This window comes from Sitodiplosis mosellana, unplaced genomic scaffold, assembly GCF_009176505.1.
Source record: "Sitodiplosis mosellana isolate CC-2019 unplaced genomic scaffold, AAFC_SMos_1.0 Smas_scaffold_27, whole genome shotgun sequence".
NCBI classification, from domain to species: domain Eukaryota; kingdom Metazoa; phylum Arthropoda; class Insecta; order Diptera; family Cecidomyiidae; genus Sitodiplosis; species Sitodiplosis mosellana.
Genome location: NW_022595269.1, coordinates 557184 through 581910, shown reverse-complemented (window position 1 = coordinate 581910; position 24727 = coordinate 557184). Strand labels below are relative to the sequence as shown.

The following is a 24727-nucleotide window of genomic DNA, read 5'->3' as shown; positions in this document are numbered from 1 at the left end:
TCTACATGACGTTTAATGTCACGTTTTTCACGGAGTAACAAACAGGTATAATTACGTGGTCCTATTTTATTTTTAATGGTAGCTTGTGACCAACTTGCTTTGTTTGGGTTTCGATAATCTCTTACATAGACTTTTTGTCCTACCGAAAAATTTACGTTACGATTTCCTTTATAATTTTTAATTGCGGTTTGTTGCTTTTCTTTGATAACATCTGTAACTACAGGCGGTTTTAGCAAACTAAAACGCGATTTTAATTCTTTTCCGAGAAGGAGTTTCGCAGGAGTTTCGTTAGTTGTGCAATGTTTTGTAATTCGATAGTCAAACAAAAATCTATCGAGAATGGTGTCGAAGTCACCTATTTTGCTCTCCTCAATCGTTGCAATTAATGACTTTTTCAATGTTTTGACAAAATTCTCGGCTTGGCCGTTTGTCGATGGATGTCCAGGTGCGGTGTATATGTATACGATGCCATTCATTTCCAAAAAATGTTTAAATTCAGCAGAAGTAAATTGTCTTCCATTGTCTTGAACCAAGATGCTGATTAAACCAAATCGTGAGAAAATTTCTCTTAATTTACGAATGACAAATGCAGACGTCATATCCTTGGTTTTGAAAACTTCAACCCACTTGGAATATGAATCGATTGCAAGAAACAAATAATAGCCTCGAACGGGACCTGCAAAGTCAATGTGAACACGTTTCCAAGCTGAATCAGTGGGTGTCCACGGCATGAGAGTACTTTTCTCAGGACTTGCTTGAGTCTTTTGACAATAAATACAACCTTTTATCAAATTTTCAATTTCTTTGTCAATATGCGGCCAATAAACATATGAACGAGCTAACGCTTTCGTTTTTACAATTCCCATGTGCGATGCGTGAAGGTCTTGCAAAATGATCTTACGCAGAGCATTTGGAATGACTGTGCGATAGCCCCAAAGAATGCAACCTGATTCAACAGATAATTCAGTTGCTTTGTTTCGAAATGATGTATATTCACTGCCTTGAAGCTGATCGACAGTTCCTTGTTGAATACAATCGTGAACCTTTGATAAAATTGGATCTCGTCGAGTGTGTGTGGCTATATCTTTGTACGTTAATGTTTTCATGATGTTTGAACCTACATAATTTATGTATGAACTCTCCTTGGTTTCTTCCGCTGTAGAAACTTGTGCAATACGTGATAAACTATCAGCCGTATTCAAAGAACCTTTAATGTACTGAATAGAATAATTGAAACCAGACAAAAGAAACGCCCATCTCTGCATACGAGCAGCGGCCATTAAAGGAATGCCTTTATTTTCGCCAAAAATTGCTATCAACGGCCTGTGATCAGTCTCAAGCGTGAAAAACATGCCCAATAAATATTGTCTTAACTTAATCACACTAAAAATGATGGCTAATGCTTCTTTTTCTATAGTACTGTAATTCTTTTCTGCATTATTTAATGCGCGTGAGACATATGCAATAGGTCTCTTGGTTCCATCGTCATATTTATGAGATAAAATACCAGCAATGGCTGTATTACAGGCATCTGTAGACAAAATAATTAATAATTTCGGATTAAAATGAACTAAAACTCGATCAGAACAGATTTCTGTTTTCATGTGTTCGAATACATTTTGACAAGCCTGATCCCATTTAAATTCAACATTTTTTTGTAACAAATGGTAAAGCGGTGTCATTTTCTGGGCGAAATTTTCGATGAAAAATGAATGATGATTTACCATGCCAATAAATGCTCTTAATTCAGAGACATCCCTTGGTCGTGGTGAATTGAGAACGGACTTGATTCGTTCTTTGTTCCGACTTAAACCATTTTTGTCAATGTCAAATCCTAAATAAGAAATTTTTTCCTTGAAAAATTCACATTTGTTGACGTTTAGTCTGAGACCGGCTGTCTGAAGTTTAATCAAAACTTGTTTTAGCGTTTTCAAATGATCTGCTAGAGTTGGCCCGGTGACAACAATGTCATCTTGATAACAGAATACATTTGAGAAGCAACTTAGGAGATTTTCCATGGTCTTTTGAAAAAGTGCGGCGGCAATTTTGACGCCAAACGGTAAACGTGTCATTTTGAAAATGCCTTTGTGTGTACTCCATGTACACAATTTTTGTGCTTCATCGTCTAAAACTAACTGATTGTATGCATTCGACATGTCAAGTTTAGTAAACAAAATACCTCCTTGCATTGAAGCAAAAATTTGATCAATCCGTGGCAATGGATATTTGAAATCGATTAAAAATCGATTAATTGTGACTTTGTAATCACCACAAATGCGAATATCGCCAGAAGGTTTCAATAATGGCACAAGAGGTGTAGCCCAATCCGAATTGTCTACTGGAATAAGTATTCCTTTTGAAACGAAGTCATCTAACTGTTTCGCTATCATATCACGCCATGCTAACGGAACAGGGCGAGGTTTGCAAAAAATCGGTGTGACATCTTTTTGAATGGGTAATTTAATGGTCGTGACGCTATACTTTCCCAAACCGCAACTAAAAACTTCGTGAAACTCACTTTTGATTGAATCAATCATTTCGTTGGGCGCAAAAATATTGTTGACGCGATTTGTTTGTACTAATTCAAAACTAAAAGCACGCAGAAAATTTCTACCTAACAAAGTCGGTCGGTCACTGTTTGTCACTACAATTATTCCTGATATCTTTTGACCTTTGTAATTAACAACTGTTTGAAACTCACCAATGATCTTCAATGGGTCACCTGTGTATCCGGAGAAAGGTGTGTTGCATGGTTTCAAAACTCTTCGATCAAAGTATTTATCAAATGTGTGAATTGATATGAGCGAACATGGTGCACCAGTGTCACATTCAACCGTAAGCCTGACTCCATCCACAAGCACAGTTAACTCATAGCGATCGTTCCCTTCCGAGCCCTCAATTGAATAAATTGGGTAGTCATAATTCGTCACATCGCATGGTTCAATGCTAAACGTAGAAGTGGAATTACAAACAGAATTAGAAAAATTTTCACTAGAAATTGAACAATTTTTATCAAAAAAATTAACAAAATTGACGTTATTCTCATCCTTCTGCTTGCAAATGTTGGCTAGGTGCCCAGTTCGTCCACAGGAATGGCACTCGCTGTCCTTGTATTTGCATGATGATGATGTGTGGTTCTTCCAACCACAATGCCCACATGGTTTTTTCGATTTCCCGTTACCGTAGCTCTTCTTGCGATTGTTGTTGTTGTTGCCGTTGCTGCTGCTTTGCTTGCCACGCGCTTTGATGAAATTCACGTCCACGCTGCTGTTTTGCGATTGTTGAATTTTTGTTTCTTTCATCATCGCCTTTTTCAATGCAGTTTGCAACGTCAGCGTTTCGTCTTCTTCGCAAAGTTTTTCGAATATTTTGCTTGGCAATTCAACGACAAATTTGTCCAAAACGATACGTTCCAAATCACCAGCGACGAATTTGCAATCGAGTGATAACCTCTTCACACGTGCGAACCACGATGCTACACGTTCGTCGGCTCCCATTTTCGCTGCGTAGAAATTTCTTCGCTCGTTGAAAACAATTACGGGTGGTGTGTAATGCGCTTTCATCAACGCACACAAATCGTTGTACTTCTCTTTGCTCGGTAATTTCGGACTGCATAAACAATGCAGAATTTGATATGCTTCTGCTCCGATCAATTTCAATAAAATTGAAATTTTTTGCTTTTCGTCTGTGCACTCAATTTCGACAAAATGTAATTCGAGACGTTCGAACCACAAATTCCAATTCTCTGTCGGGTTAAACTCCGGCATCGATGATGCGGTGATGATTTTCGTGTCCGTCATTTTTCGTTGGTCGATGATTTTCATGTAATGCACAGATGTTCAGAAAAAAAAAAGTTTTTCTTACGATTACTTTTTCGATGTAAAAAAAATTTACGGTGAATTTGCTGAGATCTTGAGATTTTTTTCTCGCAGTACTTTTTCGATGTAAAAAAATTACGGTGAATTTGCTGAGATCTTGAGATTCTTTTCTCGCAGTAATACTTTGAGTTGCCCTTTTGTCGTCAATGTGATGTATCTCCGTGAGTGTCGGAAACAGAAGAAAGTCTTTATTCAATGTTCTTACTAGCTAATGTCACAATGGTTTTATTCTAGTTGACAATGTGTGTGAATGGCGCTGTGATATAAATGTAGTAATAGATTAAGTAGTTTCACACTTGCTATAATGATGTACTTTACGTACTCTACAATAATGATATTATCACTCGTTCGATTTTAAGTACCAAGGTTCGTTACTTGTCAAAAAGCGTTACATATATGTAACACGAGGAAGATTCGAGTTAAACAATTTTTGAATCTACTTTCAATATGACTTTTTCTTGTTTGTTACTATGCATTTCATTCAGCTGTGTTTGAAATGTCAAACTGTCGAGCTCTTCAAGCGATTTGTTCTGTACGTTCTACACGTGGAGAATTTGTGGATGTTATGAATTACTGTTTTTTGTATGTTGAGTTATTAAACAATACACTCATTTAATAAAAATAAAAATTGAACTTAAAAATTGTGAATAGAAAAAACATATACACACAAAAAATTATAATTAATTTATATAGAACCAATCATTGTCATTTCACGCCATTTTATTTAGAAACATCAACTTTTTTTGAAAGCCATCGATATATGTTTCAGCCCGAAGGAATTGAGATGGCGCTTGTGTATGACACGAGACACTCGAATACACAGGAATACATACAGCGCAAGCCACACGTGCCATATATGCAAACGGTTATCCATCTGCGGTTATTTTTTTAACTTTGAAACGACTTTGAAACGGAGTGTGTTTTATTCACCCCACGAAGATGTAGAAATTTTCATATTCAAAAATCCACGTCAGAACACCACTCAGAACTCAAGAATATTTACTGGAATTTGCAATTCAATGTGATCGAATTACGTTATTCTTCAAACCATAATGAAGGTGATGAAGGAATGAACGTGAACATCTGTGCCGGTATTCTAACACCATGCATATTTTGGAAGGTGGAAACCAAACGTTCAATCAATGAAAAAGAGACAAATCCATATATAACGTTTGGATACCACCTTCCAAAATACAATTGATCGCTCGTAATAATTCTGAACAAAGTGTTCGAAATGGTGTTAGAATACCGGCACTGGTACTTTCGTTCCGATCCATTTGATGTGAATCGTAAAATTATGCGCATATGCACAGGTGGTATTGTAATTCCACCAATTGACGTCGATTGTTCTGAAAAAAAATTCTTTAAAATTGTGTGCATTTATAATCGTCAATGCACGTGGATTAAACTATACCGCTACTGTATTACTGACGTGACCACACTTGTAGTATATAAAAAGTTGCGTTTCGTAAGTCCATCGAACAGTTCGACAATTCTCTTCAATTGATACGTTTACAGTAAACATTTGATAGTTCGCAGCTGGAAAAATGCTGGGTCGAAGATCTTTCACACTGTTGCTCATTGGTTTCGTGGTATCCGAGGTGAGTCGACAATCTTAGTCGAATTATTTTTACATTCGATTCGGGACCTGGATATTTCTACACTAATTTAACATTTTGTACACTTTTTGGTCATTTTGTACACGAATTTCTGTACACGATTTTTACATTTTGTACACTGATCAAACAATATGTACACGAATGGGATTTTCGTATATATATAATATACAATAAAAGCAAAAATGAACTGAAATTGGTTTCTTATAAGCGCAACATGAACTGCCGCTTCAATAGAAATGCACCAGGAAAAATGGGAATTTGGAATGTGATTTTTTGAGTTTTTTTGCGAAAATGATAAGTGACAATGAATTAGTAGATTCAGCGAAATTTTGTGACTTCACCAATTTCATAACTTTGTTGAAGATTACATTTCGTTAATTCTTATTATTTTTGTGAAAAATGCTAAAACCACATTCGAAACTTCCATTTTGATGATACGTTTCTATTGAGTCATCGGATTCATGTTGCGCTTCAGTTCAAACAATCCTATACTCCCATTTTTATTCTCAGCAACATAAATAGAATATTAACAGGTGGTATATAAAGTATGAGAGAGGTGTTTGCTTCTGTGGACAGTAAAATTGCGATTGAAGCGAGTAGAATATTATTCGTGAAACATAAATTTGAAACTCCAAAATGTTTCCTAGTTATGCCACGGTGCTTTGCTTACTGTCATAATTTGCTTTTTGAAGTCACACACGCGGTTGTTTTAATGAATGAAGTATAAATATTTTCAATTATTTCAAACTCAACCTAATAAATATAATTAAACGGAATTTGCATATTATGGACATTCGTTATTTTATCTGTTTGAATTTTTGCTGATGAATGTTTTACATGATTGGGGAACATCAGGACTTCCCCGCGCGCGTAGCGCGCGGAAACCCAGGCAGCTCTATATGCCATAGGCAGAGTGGTGGAAAAGGAATCGCGCGGCGCGTCATCAAAATGACCAAAAAGTGTACAAAATGTCAAAATCGTGTACGAATATCCAGATCCTCCCGTTGTGCACATTCCAATTGTATCACTTGATTTTATCTTCACAGTTCTTATTCGTGTATGTAAGTGGAGGACCATTCGGGAAGAGGAATGATGGTCACGCAAAGAATAAGGGTGGAGCGAAAGCAAAGAAAACTACAGCTCAAGCAGCGGATGAGGTAATTCGATGAAATAATATGCATGAAAAGAGCGTTGCATTGAAAATTTTCATTGTTTTCTCAAAAATTTCATCACATAAATCATATTTGTAATTTCGAAATTTTGTGGTTGAAAAACTTTGGAAATTTCGTGACTTTTACCGTAGTGTCACTCATATGACAATTACCACATACCAATACATTAGAACAACACTTAGTGTACCGATGCAACTAATGAACGAAGAAACAAACATAAAACATAACAAGAAAGCATGCCAACAGATTATCTGCATCTCATTCGAACACACAGATATACCGTGCAACTGCGCTGTGTATATTTGCAATGACGATGTTAGAATGAGTGAGATGCAGAATAGCACATAATGCGTCACTCGTCTGTCTTCGCTTGATATTTTTTTGTCTTGTTTTTTTCTTTAATTTGACTATTCGCATAACCATTGTAGTTTCATACATTCATTTACACAATTAAAACTGTGCTATTTGTATATGAATTACAAGCGAGTAGCCGCACAATCCTTACAGAGGCTATCAAATGTGGCACTGTATGCGTTTACATTTAATTTGTATGTGTTTGTGTGTCAAAACTGCCCAAATCGACAATACCAAAATATCCGATGTTCTTTTGTCACCCTTGAACTATATTCCGAATTGAATGTAATTTAGTGTTGTGTAATTTGCATACAAATAATGGAATGACTGTTTTGAATGACAATTGAATGAATGACACGGTATGAATGTGTGAGTGAATGTACCCTTCCGGCATTTTGGTCCACCATGACAGCATTTTGGTCGGTCATTTGAAATGAATGTATCTCATATTAAGCAAAACCACCGAAGCGAACACACAATTTTTTAATAAAGTCGAAATTGTTTCAGTAAAAATAAAAAGATCTAAACAATTATTAATTATACAAAATTAGCAAACTTGTCTTTAAACTCAATGAATGAGGCTCGTTTTTTTCGCTCATTGCCGTAGGAAATAGAGGAATGGTTTAGTGGTTGGTATGGAAGTACGCCAGATTTAAAAGCTGGTCCGTCTATCGTAAGTAATGTCGATAAACTTTGCAAATTCTTCATATTAACATACATTTTGTTGTCAATCAAATCCAATAGAGCGAATCTAAACTAAAGTCTGAGGTTGATGCTGCGACAGCCCAAAGAATCGCAGCAGCGGACAAGGTAATTCGATAAAGCAATATGAAAGTTTTTATGGAAATGTTCACTTTTTTTTGAAATTCCATCGTATAAATCAAAATTTCAATTTTGGTGGTTAAACCTCATCACCTTTCGAATCGAATTTCAAATTGAATGTAATTATTTTGAACGACATTAATTTGTTTCTGTTTTTTTTTTTTTATTGTTGCTTCAGGAAATAGATCACATGTTTAGTCTCTGGTCGAAAGGTTCCGGATCGAGCGCTGGAGGAAATAACAACATTCCATCTTTATCTCGCCAACAGGTATTTACGCATTATCATTAAAAAATATTGCATACATTCGGAAATAGTTTTAAATTTATTTAAACCGCTATATGTAAGGTCCGCAGACGTCCTTGTATTACAAGGACAATTCCCCTTTTTGAGAGCTTTCATCAGAGAATATCGAAATTTTCCAATATGCATATTGGACATGTCCTCGTTTTTATTTATTGAAAATATTCAAATAATTAAGCAACGCAAACAATCAGAGTGTTTCGAAAGGAAAATCTAAGCACCTTACCTATGGCAACTAATCTTGACTCCTTTGGAAGATTCAATGCTTTTAAACCTTTAATTGCCTTTAATCGATAAAAAGAACATTTTCAATCAAAAAAGTTTCTTGAAAAAAGTATTTTCTCCCAGACAGGTCTTGGCAAAGATGATGTGATATTCGAATTGTATACTTTGAAAAACAAAGACACACCGCAAATTCTGTCGATAGATAACATTACGTCGATCACCAAATCGAATTTCAATAAAAATGTGCCCACACGCTTCGTAATTCACGGATATCTCGAATATAATGGAAAATTGAAACGAATCATCAATGATGGTAAGTTTAAATCAATTTCAAACACAAGGCAAATACAATAGACGTCAACAGCGAGTACAACTACCATTTGGTTTGACGTTTTGCTATTAAGTTAGTTTAAGTAGCTCAAATGTAAGTTAAGTTAAAGTAAAGTACTGAGTTTCATGTCAAGTCCACTGTTAAGTCTAAGGTTTAGACTTAATAGTAGACTTGACATGAAGCTCAGTTCTTTTAATGATTTCTACAAAAATCAATAGATGGCGTTAGGGGTCTAGCATTTGCCTTGTGATTTCAAAATATTTTATTGCATTTATAAATGCCCTTTATAATTATTCCTGACATTTTCTTTCCGCAGCTTACCTATCGAAAGCTAAATTCGACGCAAACTTGATTGCCGTAAACTGGGAAAAATTTTCACAAACATTTAATTACATTGCAGCTCGTAGCAAAGTAAACTCGATTGGTATCCATGTTGCAGCTATGATTGATTACATGGTGAAAAATCATCTCGCTTCCATCAATGACATAAGTTTAATAGGATTCTCATTGGGTGCTCATATTGCGGGAATTGGTAAAGTGTTTGCACTGCTTTCGCTTAATATATTTTACTTCGCCACTCCGACGATTTAATACGTCAAAAAACAAATTCCATATTTTAATATGCTACACACACCATTTTGACCGTCAGAACACTTTCTGTCTTCTTATTACAATAAATGCCCAAGCTACTACAAATGACAAACCCAGATGCTTGGGAGAGCATAAAATTGGTTATGTTCATTCCCAGAACAAACTTTTTTCTTCTGGAAAACTCTATCGCATACGCCGTTTTTGACTAAATGTTTTTTTGACTCCCCTTTGAAGAACAATATGATTAAAATTTATCGAAAATTTATGCCAAAAACTGATTTCTATTCTTAGCTGGAAAGAATGTAAAATCTGGAAAATTGCCAAAAATTATTGGTTTGGATCCAGCCGCTCCACTGTTCTCTTTGGATAAACCTACTGAACGTTTGAATCGTGGGGATGCAAAGTGAGAAACTCATTTATAAATTACAATCCATAAAAATTACATTGAGACCAAGAATCACATATATTTCTTTCTTAAGATTAGATTTGTTGAAGTCATTCACACCAACGGCGCATTCTTAGGAATAGAAAATCCAATCGGAACGGTTGACTTCTATCCAAATACTGGTTTGAAACAACCCGGCTGCTCGAATGATCTACTTGGCAGATGCTCACACTGGCGTGCAGTTGAATATTTCGTTGAAAGTATTTACTCGCCTATTCAATTCTACGCATATCCATGCTCCTCATTCGATGATATGAAAAAAAGGAATTGCAAAGGCCATGGATTGAAAATGGGTGGAAAGCCGGGCAATAAGAATGCGTTAGTTAAAGATTTTTCTTTCATTCCTTGTTTCTGAATAAAATGGATTTTGCATTTTTTCTTCTTTTTTTTTGCACATAGTGAGGCCAGCATTTATTACTTGACTACGAATTCCGAATCGATTTTTGCCCGCGGTGAATCAAACCAACACTCATTCACAGGAATACACGGTTAAAAGTCGTCTTGACAAAAAATTCGTTTGTAATCGAAAGTTTAAATAAATAAAATGTTTTACCATGTAAAACGAACTTTTCCGCACATTTTCGGTAGAATGTAAAATATAGATCACTTGGATGTAATGTTGCAATTGTTCTTATTTTAAAGTATGTTTGGATTTTTATGGAGATCGATATGACTTTGAATTTTTTTTTCAATCATATGGTTGTATGTTTCATTGAATTTGGGATATTTGCGAAAGTCAGTCGTGTTTGTTAAAATGGGCGATTATTTGAAATATTTGAACGAGGATGTTGATTGGGAGCCTGCAATGGTTGATGGTGAAATTGAAGCCACTGAATACTATTTTCATTTGCTCCGTCGTGGTATTAAAATTCGTGGCGGTGTATTCGTGAGTAAAATCTGGAGTGCAAATGGTCACCATGATGGACGGATATAGTGTCCATGTCCACGCCCATTTTAAAACCTTTCATATGACACCCATGTCAACTATTCATATAAAAAAAATGCTGTTAAGTGGTGTTAACATAACCGTGATGGACCGGGATGGTGTTCATGTTTATCTCCATTCAAAGACCTTTAATATGATACCCATATTGACTATACTATGTAAAAATGGTATGAAGTCCATCGTGGTCGACCATCGTGTTATAACACCATTTAACATCACTTACCATGGGAAAACCGTGTAAAAACAGTAAAAAAAAATAATAGAATTTTTTTTTTTCGATCGAAAAATCCGAGGAGGGACCCTTGGGTGAAATTCCATGATATACCAAAAGTACCAGATAGACTGGTCCGATTCGGTCCAACTTCTGATACATTCAAGATATTTATATAAGACACCACGTTGCAAAATTTAAACAAAATTGCTCAAGAGATTCGAAAGTTATCGTGTTTACAAGGAATTTTCGTGCGTTTTTCGAAACAGTAAAAAGGACATCAAAATCGTCCATCGTGGTGAGAACACCATTTAACACGGTTAACCATATAAAAAACAGCCAGCAATAGCCAGAAAATGCATTTTGAAGTGAAAAAAGTAATTAAAAACAGACCATCATGGTCGGCCATCGTGGTAAAACATCGTTTAACACGGTTTACCACGAAAAAATCGCGAAGAAGACTGAGAAATAACCAAAAAATGCATTTTGTGGGGAAAAAAGAAATTTTTTCTCGAAAAAATCCAAGGGGGGATGAAAATCTATGATGTAGCAAAAGTACCAGATGGACTGGCCCAATTTGATCCAACTTCTGATACATCCAAGATATTAACGTAAGCTACCTCCTGGCCAAATTTAAGCAAAATCGCTCTACTATTTTGTAAGTTATCGTGTTTACAACGAAAATTTAAAATTTTCACGACGATCGCTATACACTTCACACTTCGTGTGCGGAAAAGTAAAAATGTCGATGTGCTGTTATATATTCAACAAAATAACTTGTTGGAAACTTTGGCCCAAGATTACGTTCTTCACTTCACTGTTTAAAATTTACGCCTAAATATAGATGGAATTCCAGCTAGTATACGCTCCAAAGGTCCTGCATCTAAGCGTCTGACAGCTCACTCCTAGCGCTACGAGATAAGTGTCAAAAGTTTTGACTCAGATCGTTCAATGTTTACCGCAAACTATTGAATCTTTTTTATATTTGTTAATAAAGTAGACAAAAAAAATAAAAATGTCGCGTTCATGAGTGCGTCTAACAACGTAAATGAATTGAAACAATCTTCACTGAATGCGCTCATCGCAAATTCGTGTTTTACTTTGTTTTGTTAGTGTTATGCAGAGCCTGTGATACGCTCTCAGTCGATATTCGCCCAAGTAAGTTGTATGCCAGCCGTTTTTTCGCCTAGATTTCATACGAATATACGACGGAAAGTAGATTTTCAGTTGAAGTTTTAGGTCAAATATAGACTGAAAGCGTATACCAGCCGAAATTCCGTCTATAGTCGGGCGTAAATTTTAAACTGTGTTCTATCAATGTATTGTTTATGGTTTTTTGGGGTGCTTTCATGTCTCAATTGTACTGATTTGACATTTAGAGCAAAAATTTATTCCGGGCGTCCAACAAGTTTTTTGCAACAAAACTCCTGAAACGGACTGACAGCTAAGTTTGGATAGATGCCAACGATCTGTGCATAATACTTTATGACACATTTTAAACCAAATTTATTGTACTCTGTTATTGTAATAATTTCAAGATGAGTAAACTTTACATCATGAAGGCGGATTTAAAGAGATCACAATTCTGCTTTTGTTATTTTATTTACTTGATTTTCAAATTCATGTTTTTACAATAAGTTGTAACGTATAATGAGCAATCTATTTCCAAAATCAGCCATCAAACACGTGCTCGAACACGTCTCCCCTCATGTACTTTTCGTTTCGTTTTTTCGTTTGCTTCATTATTTATTCATATTCTAACCGACTATTTACCTGTGGTTTAACTTTGAAACGGAGCGTTTTTATTTATTTATTTATTACGTGTATGTATTATTTTTCGTGAATACTGCGAAGATGTGAACATTTTCATATTCAAATGACCACGTCCCATAGTAACATCATTCAACACTTTAAGGGAGAAATTTTATTTCTTGACTTTGAAATTCAACGTGATCGAATTGCGTTGTTTTTCAAACCATACTGAAGGTGATGAAGGAATTAACATGAACATCTGGTATTTTCGATGCGATTTATTCGATGTGGAACGCCAAATTTTATGTGCACAGGTGGAATTGCAATTCCACCACTTGACGTCAAATCTGTATATCTTTTCTTTTGCGCAAACACAGTTCGGATCACATATGTAATTCGTTTTATAATTGGAATTGTCATTCCATGCTGATGTGATCATACTTGAAAAGTATATAATAAGATGCGTTCGATTCGCATGTCCATCAAACAGTTCGTCAATTCTCTTCAATTGATACGTTTACAGTAAACTTTTATTAGTTCGAAGCTGGCAAAATGCTGAGTCGAAGATCTATCACACTGCTGCTCATTGGCTTGGTGGTATCCCAGGTGAGTCTACAATTTCAGTAGTATAATTTTTTTTTTAGTCATTAACTAATTCCATTGATGAAAATTTTTCATTGCTTTCCAATTAAATAAAATCTCTATCAAAAACTTTAATTCGAATGAAAAACAGTTGAAAATCATTCCAATCTCATCCATTGTTCGTATTCCAATTTAATCACTTTGATTTATTTCCACAGTTCTTAGTGGTGAATGTGAGTGGGGAACCATTCGAGAGCCAGAATGATGATCACTATGATTCAAGCCCAAATTTTGTTCCAGTAAAAGACCGAATCAAAGGAATTAACAGTCGCACAAAAAATAACGATTTTGTGCCGCCCAGCAATTGGCCTTACGTGAAAGAAATAGTTGAAGCTCTTGAGCCTATATCTCAACCGGACCGCAATGATTTGATCCCAACGCCTGTTTCAGTAAAAGACAGAGCTAAAAAAATTGCCAGTCATACAAAGGACTCCGACTGGGTACCTCCAAGCAATTCACCTTCCTTGGCAGAAAGAGTAAGTAATGTCGGTAAATTGTGGACATTCCTTTTATTTAGATTGATTTTGTATCAAATTAAATAGACCGAACTCAGATTAACCTTCGAAGGAAGTTGTAGAAAAAATATTCACTTTTTTTCAAATTCCATCGCATAAATCAATGATTCAAATTTCGAATTGAATGTAAATACTTCTATCAAACTTTTCATTAATCTTAATTAAACTTTATTTCTCTCATTGCAGGCGAAAAATTCCGGATGGGTTGATTGTTTTCCTGGTGGACGTTGTACTTAATAAAAAAAAGACAAATTCTGATGTAATTGATACTTCCATGCTGCTAAACTACCTCAATGAAAACAGAAAAATGTGTAGTCGTTGAGTGCATCTCAATTGAAATTCATCAATTCGAAGGCAAAATATAAATACAAAATATTGATTTATCAGCGCACCCTTGTTGTTTTGTTTATATTGTTATATCATGTGTTGTTGATAATAAAAATGGGCATACAGAAGGGTTTGAACTGAAGCGCAACATGAAATTTGTTTCTTAAAAACGCATTATGAATCGTGGCTTCAAACGTAACATGAAAAATGTAAATTATGGTGTTTTGTGTTTTTCGAAAATGATAATAAGAGATGTACAGATACTTTAAAATAGGACTTATATGGCCTATATGAATGGGTAATTGATTTTCGGCCATGTATACGCTTATATGACTGAAATTTTCGACTACCACCATAAGTGTAGTGTCAGTAGAGCTGGTCTTATGAAAATACTGATTGTTGTCGTTTCATACTCGTGGTATTCACCTTATTGAGTGATGTAAAGTGAAAATGATTCCGTATATCCTTGCATTAACTAACACTGTAGCTACAGACTATTGAACAAACGGTACGTAAGCTTGAATATATTATCATTATTTTTAGCTCATTGGATTTGTTTTTTGTAAATTTAGAAGGTGATTGTGGAAGTTGATTGTTGGAATTGAAGAGTTTATTTATTCAAAACATGTTTTTTTGTTTACGTAAAAGTTACCAGAATTGAGGCGGAGCGTGTTCTGTGCATACCGCGAATATGCTACGCACATAGTAACACCACTCAACACTTCGGAAGTAAAAAAAAAATATTTGCTTGACTTTGAAATTCAATGTGATACAATTGCGTTATTTTTCAAACCATCACTATATCTAGCATTTCCGATACGATCCATTTGATGTGAATTGCAAAATTATACACATGTGCACAGGTGGTATTGTAATTTTTTGTAATAATATTTCGTACATTTTAATTAAAATTGTTATTGCACGTTAAATTATACCGTTGATGTGTTGCTTCCTGGTGTGATCACACTTGAAAAGTATATAAAACATGGGTTCGATTCATCTGTCCATTGAACAGTTCGTCAATTCCCTTCAATTGATACGTTTACAGTGAAACTTTGGGTAGTTCAAAGCTAGGCAAATGCTGAGTCGAAGATCTTTCACACTTCTGCTCTTTGGCTTAGTGGTATCCCAGGTGAGTGGACAATTTTTTGTAGTTTCTTTCACGAACAAATTTTGGAACAATTTTTTTTTCTATTTGGTTCGTTTAAGGTTATTTCAATGAACTAATTTTATTTTAAAAAATATCTCCATTTTGAAGTTTTTCGTTTGAAAAATGGAAAAAACATCTTTCATTTAAAAAAAAATTGTCAAAAATATCCGCTTCTTCATAGTGAAAAGTCATATCTTGTGAATCACCTTAATAGAAAATAGAAAGTTTAGAAATGAAAATGAGAAAGCAGTTGAATACAATTCCAATCTCATTCGGTCTTCTCATTCCAATCTAATCACTTTGTTTTATTTCCACAGTTCCTGTTTGGGAATGTGAGTGGAGCACCATTCGCGAACCAGCATGATGATCATTATGATTCAAGTCCAACTTTTGTTCCAGTAAAAGACCGAGTGAAAGCAATTGACGATCATGCAAAGAAGAATGGCTGGGTACCTCTGACCAAATCCCCTTCTTTCAAAGCAAAAGCAAAACATCACGAGCCGGTAAAAGCTACGGAGCCTGTATCTGAGCCAGATCACAACAACTCACCGCCTGTTTCAATAAAAGAACGAGCCAAAGCAATTGACGGTCTTGCAAACAAGAACGGTGGGGAGCATCTAAGCAATTCCCCTTCCTTGAAAGCAAAAGTAAGTAGTGTCGATAAACTGTGGACTCGATGGACATTCATTTTGTTGACATATATTTTGTATCGAATTAAATAGAAATAACTCAAACCAAATTGACGTAAATTTTTTTTGAAATTCCATTGCATAAAAGATCCGCTGAGAATATATCGATCGCCAAACAAAACGAAACACAGCGCTTTTCTACATACCGTTTTTGTTGTATTACAATAATTTTTTTACGTTTACCGTAGCATTTACATAAAATAGTAAGTGTTTGTGTGACAAAACTGTGAACATCATCGAGACCAAAATTTCCAATGTTATTTGATCGTTGAATCTCGTCATATTTAAATTAAAGTACGATAAAGATTTTGGCGGTGACTGGTGATATATAACGTATTCGCTGGCTCTACACAGTACCTACGTGAACTAGGCATGGCATCAGTTAGTAGACTCCTCCTTAGCAAGGGGAGCAAAATTTTCACTGCCAATATTTTGCAAAAATTTCAGCCATACTTTCAAATTGAATATAATAATTATTGGAAAATCTCCACTTTCCATTAACCCAATCTAAGCGATGGTTCCATATGGAACCGTTTTTAAATATGTTCTGCAAGAACACGTAAATTGGTCAATTTTTGTTTCGTTCCTCGTCTAATGACGTTTTTATGACAGAGAAAAGTTTAATCTATCATAAAATATATAATTTATACCATTTGGTTCGGCACAATATGAAATAGGGCATTTTGCATTTCGGCAAAGAAAATTTAGGGGGTCAACACATGGGAATGAATCGGAAAATTTTCAAACAACTCGATTATTATTTTATTTCGGAATGAAGTTTTAAAGCCAAGCATGTACAGATACATATTTTTTGATCTCAAAATTAAAATTGACAACAAAAAACATGAAAAAAAAAACAATCTTTCCATGGTTTTTCTTGTGTTTGTATTGAAAAAATACGTCGTGACGAAATCAAGGTTTTCCACGGAAAATCTTATGAATTTTCAATCGGTCGCACTATAATCCAAAAGTATGCATGCTCACCTTTATCAAAGACTTAAAATTGAATCGATTTTTTTATATTTTGTTTGCATTTAAGCCAAATTTTTAGAACTTCGCAGGAAAAAATTGAAAAAAGAGATCACGGCTTTGAATGGGTTAAATCAGTCGACAGTAAATGCTGGTCAAAAATGACCCAATATTTTTAGCGAACTTTTCGTTAAGCTCAATTAATTTTTTATGTGTTTCGTCTCTCCTTGCAGGCAAAAAAACAAGGATGGGTTGATTTGTGGAATCCAGAAAGTGGACCAAAAAAGATTAACCGAAACTAACCAAAACAGAAAAATTTTGATGCAGTTCGAAACTAACTTGATGAAAATAAAAAAAAAAAGTGTTTTTCTAGGATGAATTTCAATGGAAATCAATCAATTTGAAGATAAAAAATAAATATGAAATATTTCCTTATTAGCACAACGTTATTGTTTTGTTTATATTGTCACATCTTTGCTCAATTGATCGAATTTGATGTTGGGGTTAAACATTAATTTCAATTATACAAAGGAATTTGACGGTCGACATTTGCATTGTTTTTCATTTTTCATATCATTTTTGAATTCTATTAATTTCATTTAAATTATTTTGTGTGGTGTCAATCAATGGTTTCAATATGTTTGGCATTTTGGAAAACAGTTCACTCGGAAGATCACTCAGTTTGTTATACGAAACATTGAACTTGAACAGTCAAAAATGTTGATATTATTGTTCATTTTGTTCCATTCAAAGGAATGAATACATTTTTTCTTTGTTTGACCAATTATATTTTAGTGTTTAAAGTTTTCTTAGAATAAAATTTTAGTAATTTACTAAAGCGAATATTCTATTTGTATGTTGTGCAATTATAACATTCATTTGGGCACTTAATAAAGAGTAAGTCTAGCTCATAGTGGCCCAGATCGGTATTATGCAGCTTTATTTTCTGCATCAAGTTCGATGTCCGGTTCATTTTGTATGTACTTAGATATAATGTTTGTCTATAAAGAGATACCTAATCCGATTTGATAAATCCCTTGCATAAACTAGCACTGTAGCCATTGAACAAAGCAACACAGCTATGGTATGTGAGCCTGACTATAACGCAAAGGTATTCGTTATGTCGTTTAATCATTCATATTTATCGTATGTTAACAAAGATCCATCTGTGGTTATCTTTTAACCTTAAAATAACAAAATATTCTCGTGCTACGCTATGAAAAAAAAATTGCAAAATATACACAGCTATCGCCTAAAAATGGAAGCGTATACAAAATGAGATCTCTGGTTTGAATTTAAGAATTTAGTTATTCAAACAATGTTTTTGTTCTCGCAAAAGTTTCCTTCTTTAGAATTTAAAACTGGGGCGGAATGTGTTTTGTGCATACCGTGAAGGTGTAGAAACTTTCCATGTACAGTGTACAGCCACGTCCCATAGTAACACCACTCAACAGTTCAATAGTGAATTTTTTTTTTGCTTGAATTTACAATTCAATGCGATTCAATTCGTTATTTTCCAATCCATAGTGAAAGTAATGAAGGAATAAAGGGAAACATCTGGTAATTCCTATGCGATCTATATGGATCCATGTATCAAATATTTGGTACACACGTGTACAGGTGGAATTGTAATTCCATCAATTGTTTTGACATTGTTTGTTGAAAAAAATGCATGCGATAACACTTGGTGAATTTTATTCAGAATCGTCATTGCACGTGGATTAAATTATAGCGTTAATGTGTTGCTTGCTGAGTGCTGACGTGACCACACTCGAAAAGTATATAAGAAGATGCGTTCGATTCGTATGTCCATCAAACAGTTCGTCAATTCTTATCAGTTGATACGTTTATAGTAAACTTTTGATAGTTCAAAGCTGGAAAAATGCTGAGTCGAAGATCTTTCACACTGCTGCTCATCGGCTTGGGAGTATCCATGGTGAGTCGACAATTTTAGTCAATTTTTTTTTTGTAAATTTAATGTTGCTTGGAATTTTTTTAACTTGCAAATTTTGGATTGCATTTTTTACATTTGATTCTTTTCAACTTAGAATACATTTTCTGCACTAATTTCATTGATGAAAAATGCTCATTTTTGAGCTTTTCAATAAGAAAAAAATCTATATCTAGTTTTCACATTCGAATAAAAAACAGTTGAAAATAATTCCGACTTCATCCACTGTTCCCATTCCAATTGAATCACTTTGTTTTATTTCTGCAGTTCTCAGTCGTGGATGTGAGTGGAGCACCATCCGGGAAGAATGATAATGGTCGCAAAAACGGTTATGTGCCTCCAAGCAAGCCAAATCCACCAAAAAAATATGCCAAACCTGTTATGATGGATCCGGCTTATCAAACCATGGAAGCAAAAACAAAAGTTCCGGAGCCTGTATCTGACCTGGATCAAAATGATTCAACGCTTATTTCAGTAAAAGATCAAATCGGAAAAATTGACGATCATGCAAAGAAGAACGGCTGGGTGTCTCCGAACAAATCTGCTTCAACAGAATCAACAAAAGTTCTTAAGCCTGTATCTGAATCGAATGTTTCAGAGCCGGAAACAGTTCTAGAGCATTTATCTGAACCGGATCACAATGATTCAATCCCAATGCCTATTTCAATAAAAGACCAAGACGGAAGAATTGATTACTCTGCCTTGGAAGCAAAAGTAAGTAATCTCAGTCATTCTCACGAATTGAATGTAATTATTTTTACTGAACTTTTCCTTAGGATCAATTATTTTTTCCGTTTCTTCTCTCATTGTAGGCGAAAAGACAAGGATGGGTTAATTTGTGGAATCCACAAGGTGGACTTTAAACTTAACCGAAACAGACAAATTCTGTTGCAATTTATCCTTATTCATACTACTTGTACTACACGGAGTATTTCAACATAAAATGATTTCAAGATCGAAACTAACTCAAAGAAGAAAAAAATTGTTTTTCTTGAATATATCTCAATTGAAATCAATCAATTTGAAGATGAAAAATAAATACAAAATACTGACTCATTAGCATAACGTTGTTGTTTTGTTTATATTGTCACATCATTACCCAATTTATAAAAGTGGTTCAATCAATAATCGACTATATTGGAGCCATTTTTGTGGCGTCTCCACTCGCATTTAACGTCCATTGTAGAAGCTCACTTGTCAAAGTTCAAACATCAATGCAAACATATGGAAGTGGAGGAAATGACACCAAGCTGCACGAGGCTATTTGACGTTGGAGTTGAACATCAATTTCAGTTGTACATTGGTTCATATTTGCATTGATTTCCATTTTTCCTATCGTTTTTGAATTCTATCAACTACTTTCAAATTAATGTGCGTGATGTCGATCACGGTAGTAATTCACTCGAGGTATCGCTCAGTTCGTTATACGAAGAATTCAAAACGTAATGCAAATTTCTACTTTCTGTCATGCATTTTCCCATTTCTATCACGTGTTTTACCATCACCCTTTTAGTATAGACATAGGCGAATATTCTAGTTGCATTTTGTGCAATAACAATAACATTCATTTGGGCACTTATTTTCTGCATTTAGTTCGATGGCCGGTTCATTTTGCACTTTTGTACATAGTATGTTTGAATATTTAAACGTTTATCAAGTTGATATATCAACTAACTTAATGTATACATTCATTGGAATTTAAAAATAGTTAAAAAGTTACCTCTATCTCTATGGAAAGTGTTATTAGGTACGGCTATGGTTTCATATGAGATTCGTTCATGATTTTTAAGAGAATGCGTAAATTCGCATTAAGGTCAGTGTATTCACCTTATTGAGTGATATAAAGTAAATATGATTCCATATCCCTACACTAACACAGCAGCTATTGAACAAAGCAACACAACCACGGTACGTAAGCCTGAATGTAACGCAAAGGTATTCAAGCGAGGTCATGTCGTTTGATCATTCTGAAATTCTTATGTAAGCGAAGATCTATATGTGGTTATTTTTTAACTTTAAAACGACTTTGAAACGGAGTATGTTTTGCTCATACCACGAAGATGTGAAATTTTCAAATTCAAATAGTCACGTCCCCTAGTAACACCACTAAGCAGTACAAGAGTAAAAAAAATATTTGCTTGAATTTGCAATTCAATACGATCCGCTTGCGTTATTCTCCAAAACATAATGAAGGTGATGAGAGATTCAACGTGAATATCTGGTACTTTCGATGCGATCCATTTGATGCGAAACGTATTATTATGCATACATGCACAGGTGGAATTGCAATTCCACCAATTGACGTCAAATGTTAGATATTTCTTTCTTGAAAAATGTGTGCGTTTATATTTTGTGCATTTTAAGAATTGTCATTGAACGTGGATTAAATTATACCGTTAATGTGTTGCTTACACCTCAGTAATATAGTCATGTCAGACCATACTTGAAAAGTATATAAGAAGATGCGCTCGGCTTTTAGGTCCATCAAACAGTTCTTATCAATTGATACGTTTACTGTAAACTGTTGATAGTTCGAAGCTGAAAAAATGCTGAGTCGAAGACCTTTCACACTGCTGCTCATTGGCTTGGTGGTATCCCAGGTGAGTTGACAATTTCAGTCGAAAATTTAAAGATGATTTTTCTAAACAATTTCAACAATAAATAATTGTCCAAGGCTTCAAGCCTTTCAATTACAAATAAAAAGAATTACATTCGTAATCCCGAACTTTTCCGTACCGTTGTCCGCACTTTTGGTTATTTTTTGTGAATTTTCTTGAATAAAGGCAGTTTTCGAGTGAAAAATCGGTCACTTCAGTTAAAACTTCGACAATTTTGTATGGAAGGTACCCGTAAATCGACTCCGATTAGCTCAAAAATTTGGTTTTTGACCCTCAATTTTTTCCAAGAAAATTTCGACAAAAATTGAAGGTCAAAAACTAAACTTCTGCAAATGCGATCAACATGAAACTTTCAGAATCTTTTTTTTCTCCGAAAAATGAAACCTCTGAAGTTTGAAGCTCTTCGGAGTCGATTGACGGGTACCTCCCGTACAAAAGTGTCAATTTTTTTAGGTTTTTCTCAGGGCAAGTACCCCAGAATCAAATTGAAAATGGCTCATCTTCAAACTTGAACTAAGTTTTTCGGATACACAACTTTTGGCATTTCCAGATTTTGATTATCTCAATTATTTTTTGAGTTATCGTTTTAACAAACACCATCGACGACGACGACGACGGCACACGAACGGAAAAGTGTCTCAAAAAGTGGTTTTCTACGCGTTTCATGAGTTTTTATGATGATCTAAGCTAATTTTATGAAAAAAGTTTTCGGGACCAATTCCTATACTTTCCCTTGACACTGTGTGTACGGAAAAGTAGAATCTTCTATTCCAAAAACAATGTCCGTCGGAAAATCTCATCCGTTGTTCTCATTTCAATTGCATCACAATTTTTCCGCAGTTCATAATCGAATTTTTTTATTTCCACAGTTCTTAATCGGGGATGTGAGCGGAGAACTATCCGGGGAATCATCTGGTAAGAAGAAGAATGAGCCGGTGAAGGAAGTGGAGATGGTAGAATTTTCTAGTCCTGGTACCTCTAATATCGGTTGGACGCCTTCAAAGAATCCATCTGAAATGCGAAAATCTGTTAAATCTGTTAAATCTGTGAAGCCGGTTGCAGTAGACTCAGAACCGGAGCCCATGTCTTTTGTAAAAAGCCAAGTCAAAGAAATTAATGAACGCACAAAGAAAGGAAGTGGGGCGCCCCCAAACAAGTCAAATTCAGCAAAAAAACACATGGCAAACCATAACATGGTTAACATTCTTAAACAACAAATATCTTCGAAGAAGAAGCTACAGGGCTAGCTTTCAAATTTGAGATTGTTTTGTTCTCAAAAGTACTTTTGTAAAACATTGTGAATTAATTCGAATTTTCTAAACATTCTTGCAAAAACATAGGATTTTAAGTTTATTTTGTTCAACTGAAAAAAATGAATAAACGGTTTTCTCTGTGAAAAATATACAATTTATTGCCTCTCAGAATCTACTTTAGTTTAGATAAAATTGAGTATTTATTTAGAGTTGTGTAATAATGGAACAAATTTTATGCACACGTAAACGAAGATCCATTATTCACGTTTCAGAACCTTAGATCATCATAAGGATTCAGGTTATGTTGTGATCAGTTGTGATAATGGAATTGGATCGGTATCGTATCTGATTCGATCAATGTAAAGCTTGTCTCAGAGACAATGTCTCTGCAAAAATTTCTAATATCTTGCCTGTCGTTGTTTGGTCGACCTCATTGGGAGCATCAACCAATTGTATTTTCCAAAGTAATAACATTTATTTCCGTTTTCGGGAGAGATTCCCTCGCAAATTCAATCGTTTGTACTGTCGCCATCATCATCGGTGATGCAGATCCATTAGAACTTTCATCATCGTAAAAGGGTGGAAATGTGCCCACTGTCCACTTCAGTCAAATCATTCACATTCAAGATTTTATGCATTTGAATTTCAATTGCTGCTCATACAAGTTCATCTTAGCATTCCTTGATACCAGTGTAAAATTCACTCTCTTCAAACTATTGCCGGCAATATAAAGCCGTTTCAGCCCAATGAGATGTTTAACTGCACTTAAGTTAAAGCTGAACAGATTTGTATGGATATCTTCAGGGAAAGTGTTACTGAGTACGGCTGTGGTTTTGTATGAGATTCGTTTATTATCTTTCTTTTAGATTATGCGTAAATTTATATAACGCATTCGCTCCATTGAAAGATGTAAAGTAAATATGATGCCATATATCCCTATACTAACAGAGCAGTTATTGAGCAAAGCAACACAACCACGGTACGTAAGCTTGAATGTAACGCAAAGGTATTCAAGCGAGGTCATGTCGTTTGATCATTCATATTCATATTCATATTCATATTTACCGTATGTAAGCGACGATCCATCTGTGGTTGTTTTTTTAACTTTGAAACAACTTTGAAACGGAATGTGTCTTGTGTATGCTGCGAAGATGTGAACATTTCCATATTCAAACGGTCCCATAGTAACACCACTCAACACTTCAAAAGTCAAGAATATTTTCTAGAATTTGCAATTCAATGCGATCCAATTGCGTTATTTTCCAAACCATAGTGAATGTGATGGAGGAATAAACGTGAACAGCTGGTATTTTCGATGTAATCCATTGATGTGAGACGTAAAATTATGCACAATTCCACCAATTGATGTCAATTATTCTAATTTTTTTTTAACAAAATGTGTGCGATAATATTTTGTGCATTTTAATTAGAATTGTCATTACACGTGGATTACATTATCCCGTAATGCGTTGCTTACTGATGCGACCATGCTTGAAAACTATATAAAAAGTTTATTCGATTTGTTTGTCCATCAAACAGTTCATCAATTCTTATCAATTGATACGTTTACAGTAAACTTTTGATAGTTTGAAGCTGAAAAAATGCTGAGTCGAAGATCTTTCATACTGCTGCTCATTGGTTTGGTGGTATCTGAAGTGAGTCGACAATTTTAAACAGAATTTTAGTTGATTTTCTATAATTTCAATGTTGCTTGGAATTCTTTCACTTGCAAATTTTGGATCAAGTTTCTTAAATTTGATTCCAAATGTATCACTTTACTTTATTTCCTCAGCTCTTAATCGTGGATGTAAGTGGAGTTAACGTGCAAGCCATAGCAAAAAATCTGGATGCTTTTTATGGATCGAAAGGTATTAATTCAGCGCCAATTAGAGTGATAGGCCCAGTCGGAAAAGCAAGTGGTCACGCAAAGAATATCAGTGAGGTGCCAACGCCTCCAATAATACCA

The 24727-nt window shown here is 34.8% G+C and overlaps 5 protein-coding genes across 5 annotated transcripts in view; 4 read left to right on the top strand and 1 right to left on the bottom strand.

The window, feature by feature from the left end:
* The window catches only part of LOC129568879 (uncharacterized protein K02A2.6-like), a 14273-nt gene extending 10473 nt beyond the window's left edge, over nucleotides 1–3800 (bottom strand). The window contains exons 1-2 of the mRNA XM_055447207.1: nucleotides 3100–3800; nucleotides 6–2946 (exon numbers count right to left, since the gene is read on the bottom strand). Of these exons, the coding sequence (XP_055303182.1) occupies nucleotides 6–2946; nucleotides 3100–3800 (3642 nt within the window). The remainder of the gene's footprint in view (nucleotides 1–5; nucleotides 2947–3099) is intronic.
* Nucleotides 3801–5425: 1625 nt separating this feature from the next.
* LOC129568878 (pancreatic lipase-related protein 2-like) lies at nucleotides 5426–10231 on the top strand. The gene is made up of 7 exons (XM_055447206.1): nucleotides 5426–5479; nucleotides 8024–8113; nucleotides 8495–8684; nucleotides 9019–9234; nucleotides 9585–9696; nucleotides 9778–10056; nucleotides 10138–10231. Exons 1-7 carry the CDS (start codon nucleotides 5426–5428, stop codon nucleotides 10229–10231), a joined length of 1035 nt encoding a protein of 344 aa, XP_055303181.1.
* Nucleotides 10232–13142: 2911 nt separating this feature from the next.
* Nucleotides 13143–14170, top strand: LOC129568910 (uncharacterized). The gene is made up of 3 exons (XM_055447252.1): nucleotides 13143–13253; nucleotides 13448–13765; nucleotides 13991–14170. Exons 1-3 carry the CDS (start codon nucleotides 13200–13202, stop codon nucleotides 14039–14041), a joined length of 423 nt encoding a protein of 140 aa, XP_055303227.1. The 5' UTR covers nucleotides 13143–13199; the 3' UTR covers nucleotides 14042–14170.
* Nucleotides 14171–15153: 983 nt separating this feature from the next.
* LOC129568909 (uncharacterized) lies at nucleotides 15154–17312 on the top strand. Its single transcript, XM_055447251.1, has 3 exons — nucleotides 15154–15263; nucleotides 15599–15928; nucleotides 17173–17312. Exons 1-3 carry the CDS (start codon nucleotides 15210–15212, stop codon nucleotides 17239–17241), a joined length of 453 nt encoding a protein of 150 aa, XP_055303226.1. The 5' UTR covers nucleotides 15154–15209; the 3' UTR covers nucleotides 17242–17312.
* Nucleotides 17313–18821: 1509 nt separating this feature from the next.
* On the top strand, nucleotides 18822–19813 carry LOC129568877 (uncharacterized). The gene is made up of 3 exons (XM_055447205.1): nucleotides 18822–18875; nucleotides 19158–19604; nucleotides 19703–19813. Exons 1-3 carry the CDS (start codon nucleotides 18822–18824, stop codon nucleotides 19751–19753), a joined length of 552 nt encoding a protein of 183 aa, XP_055303180.1. The 3' UTR covers nucleotides 19754–19813.
* The last annotated feature ends 4914 nt before the right edge of the window (nucleotides 19814–24727 follow it).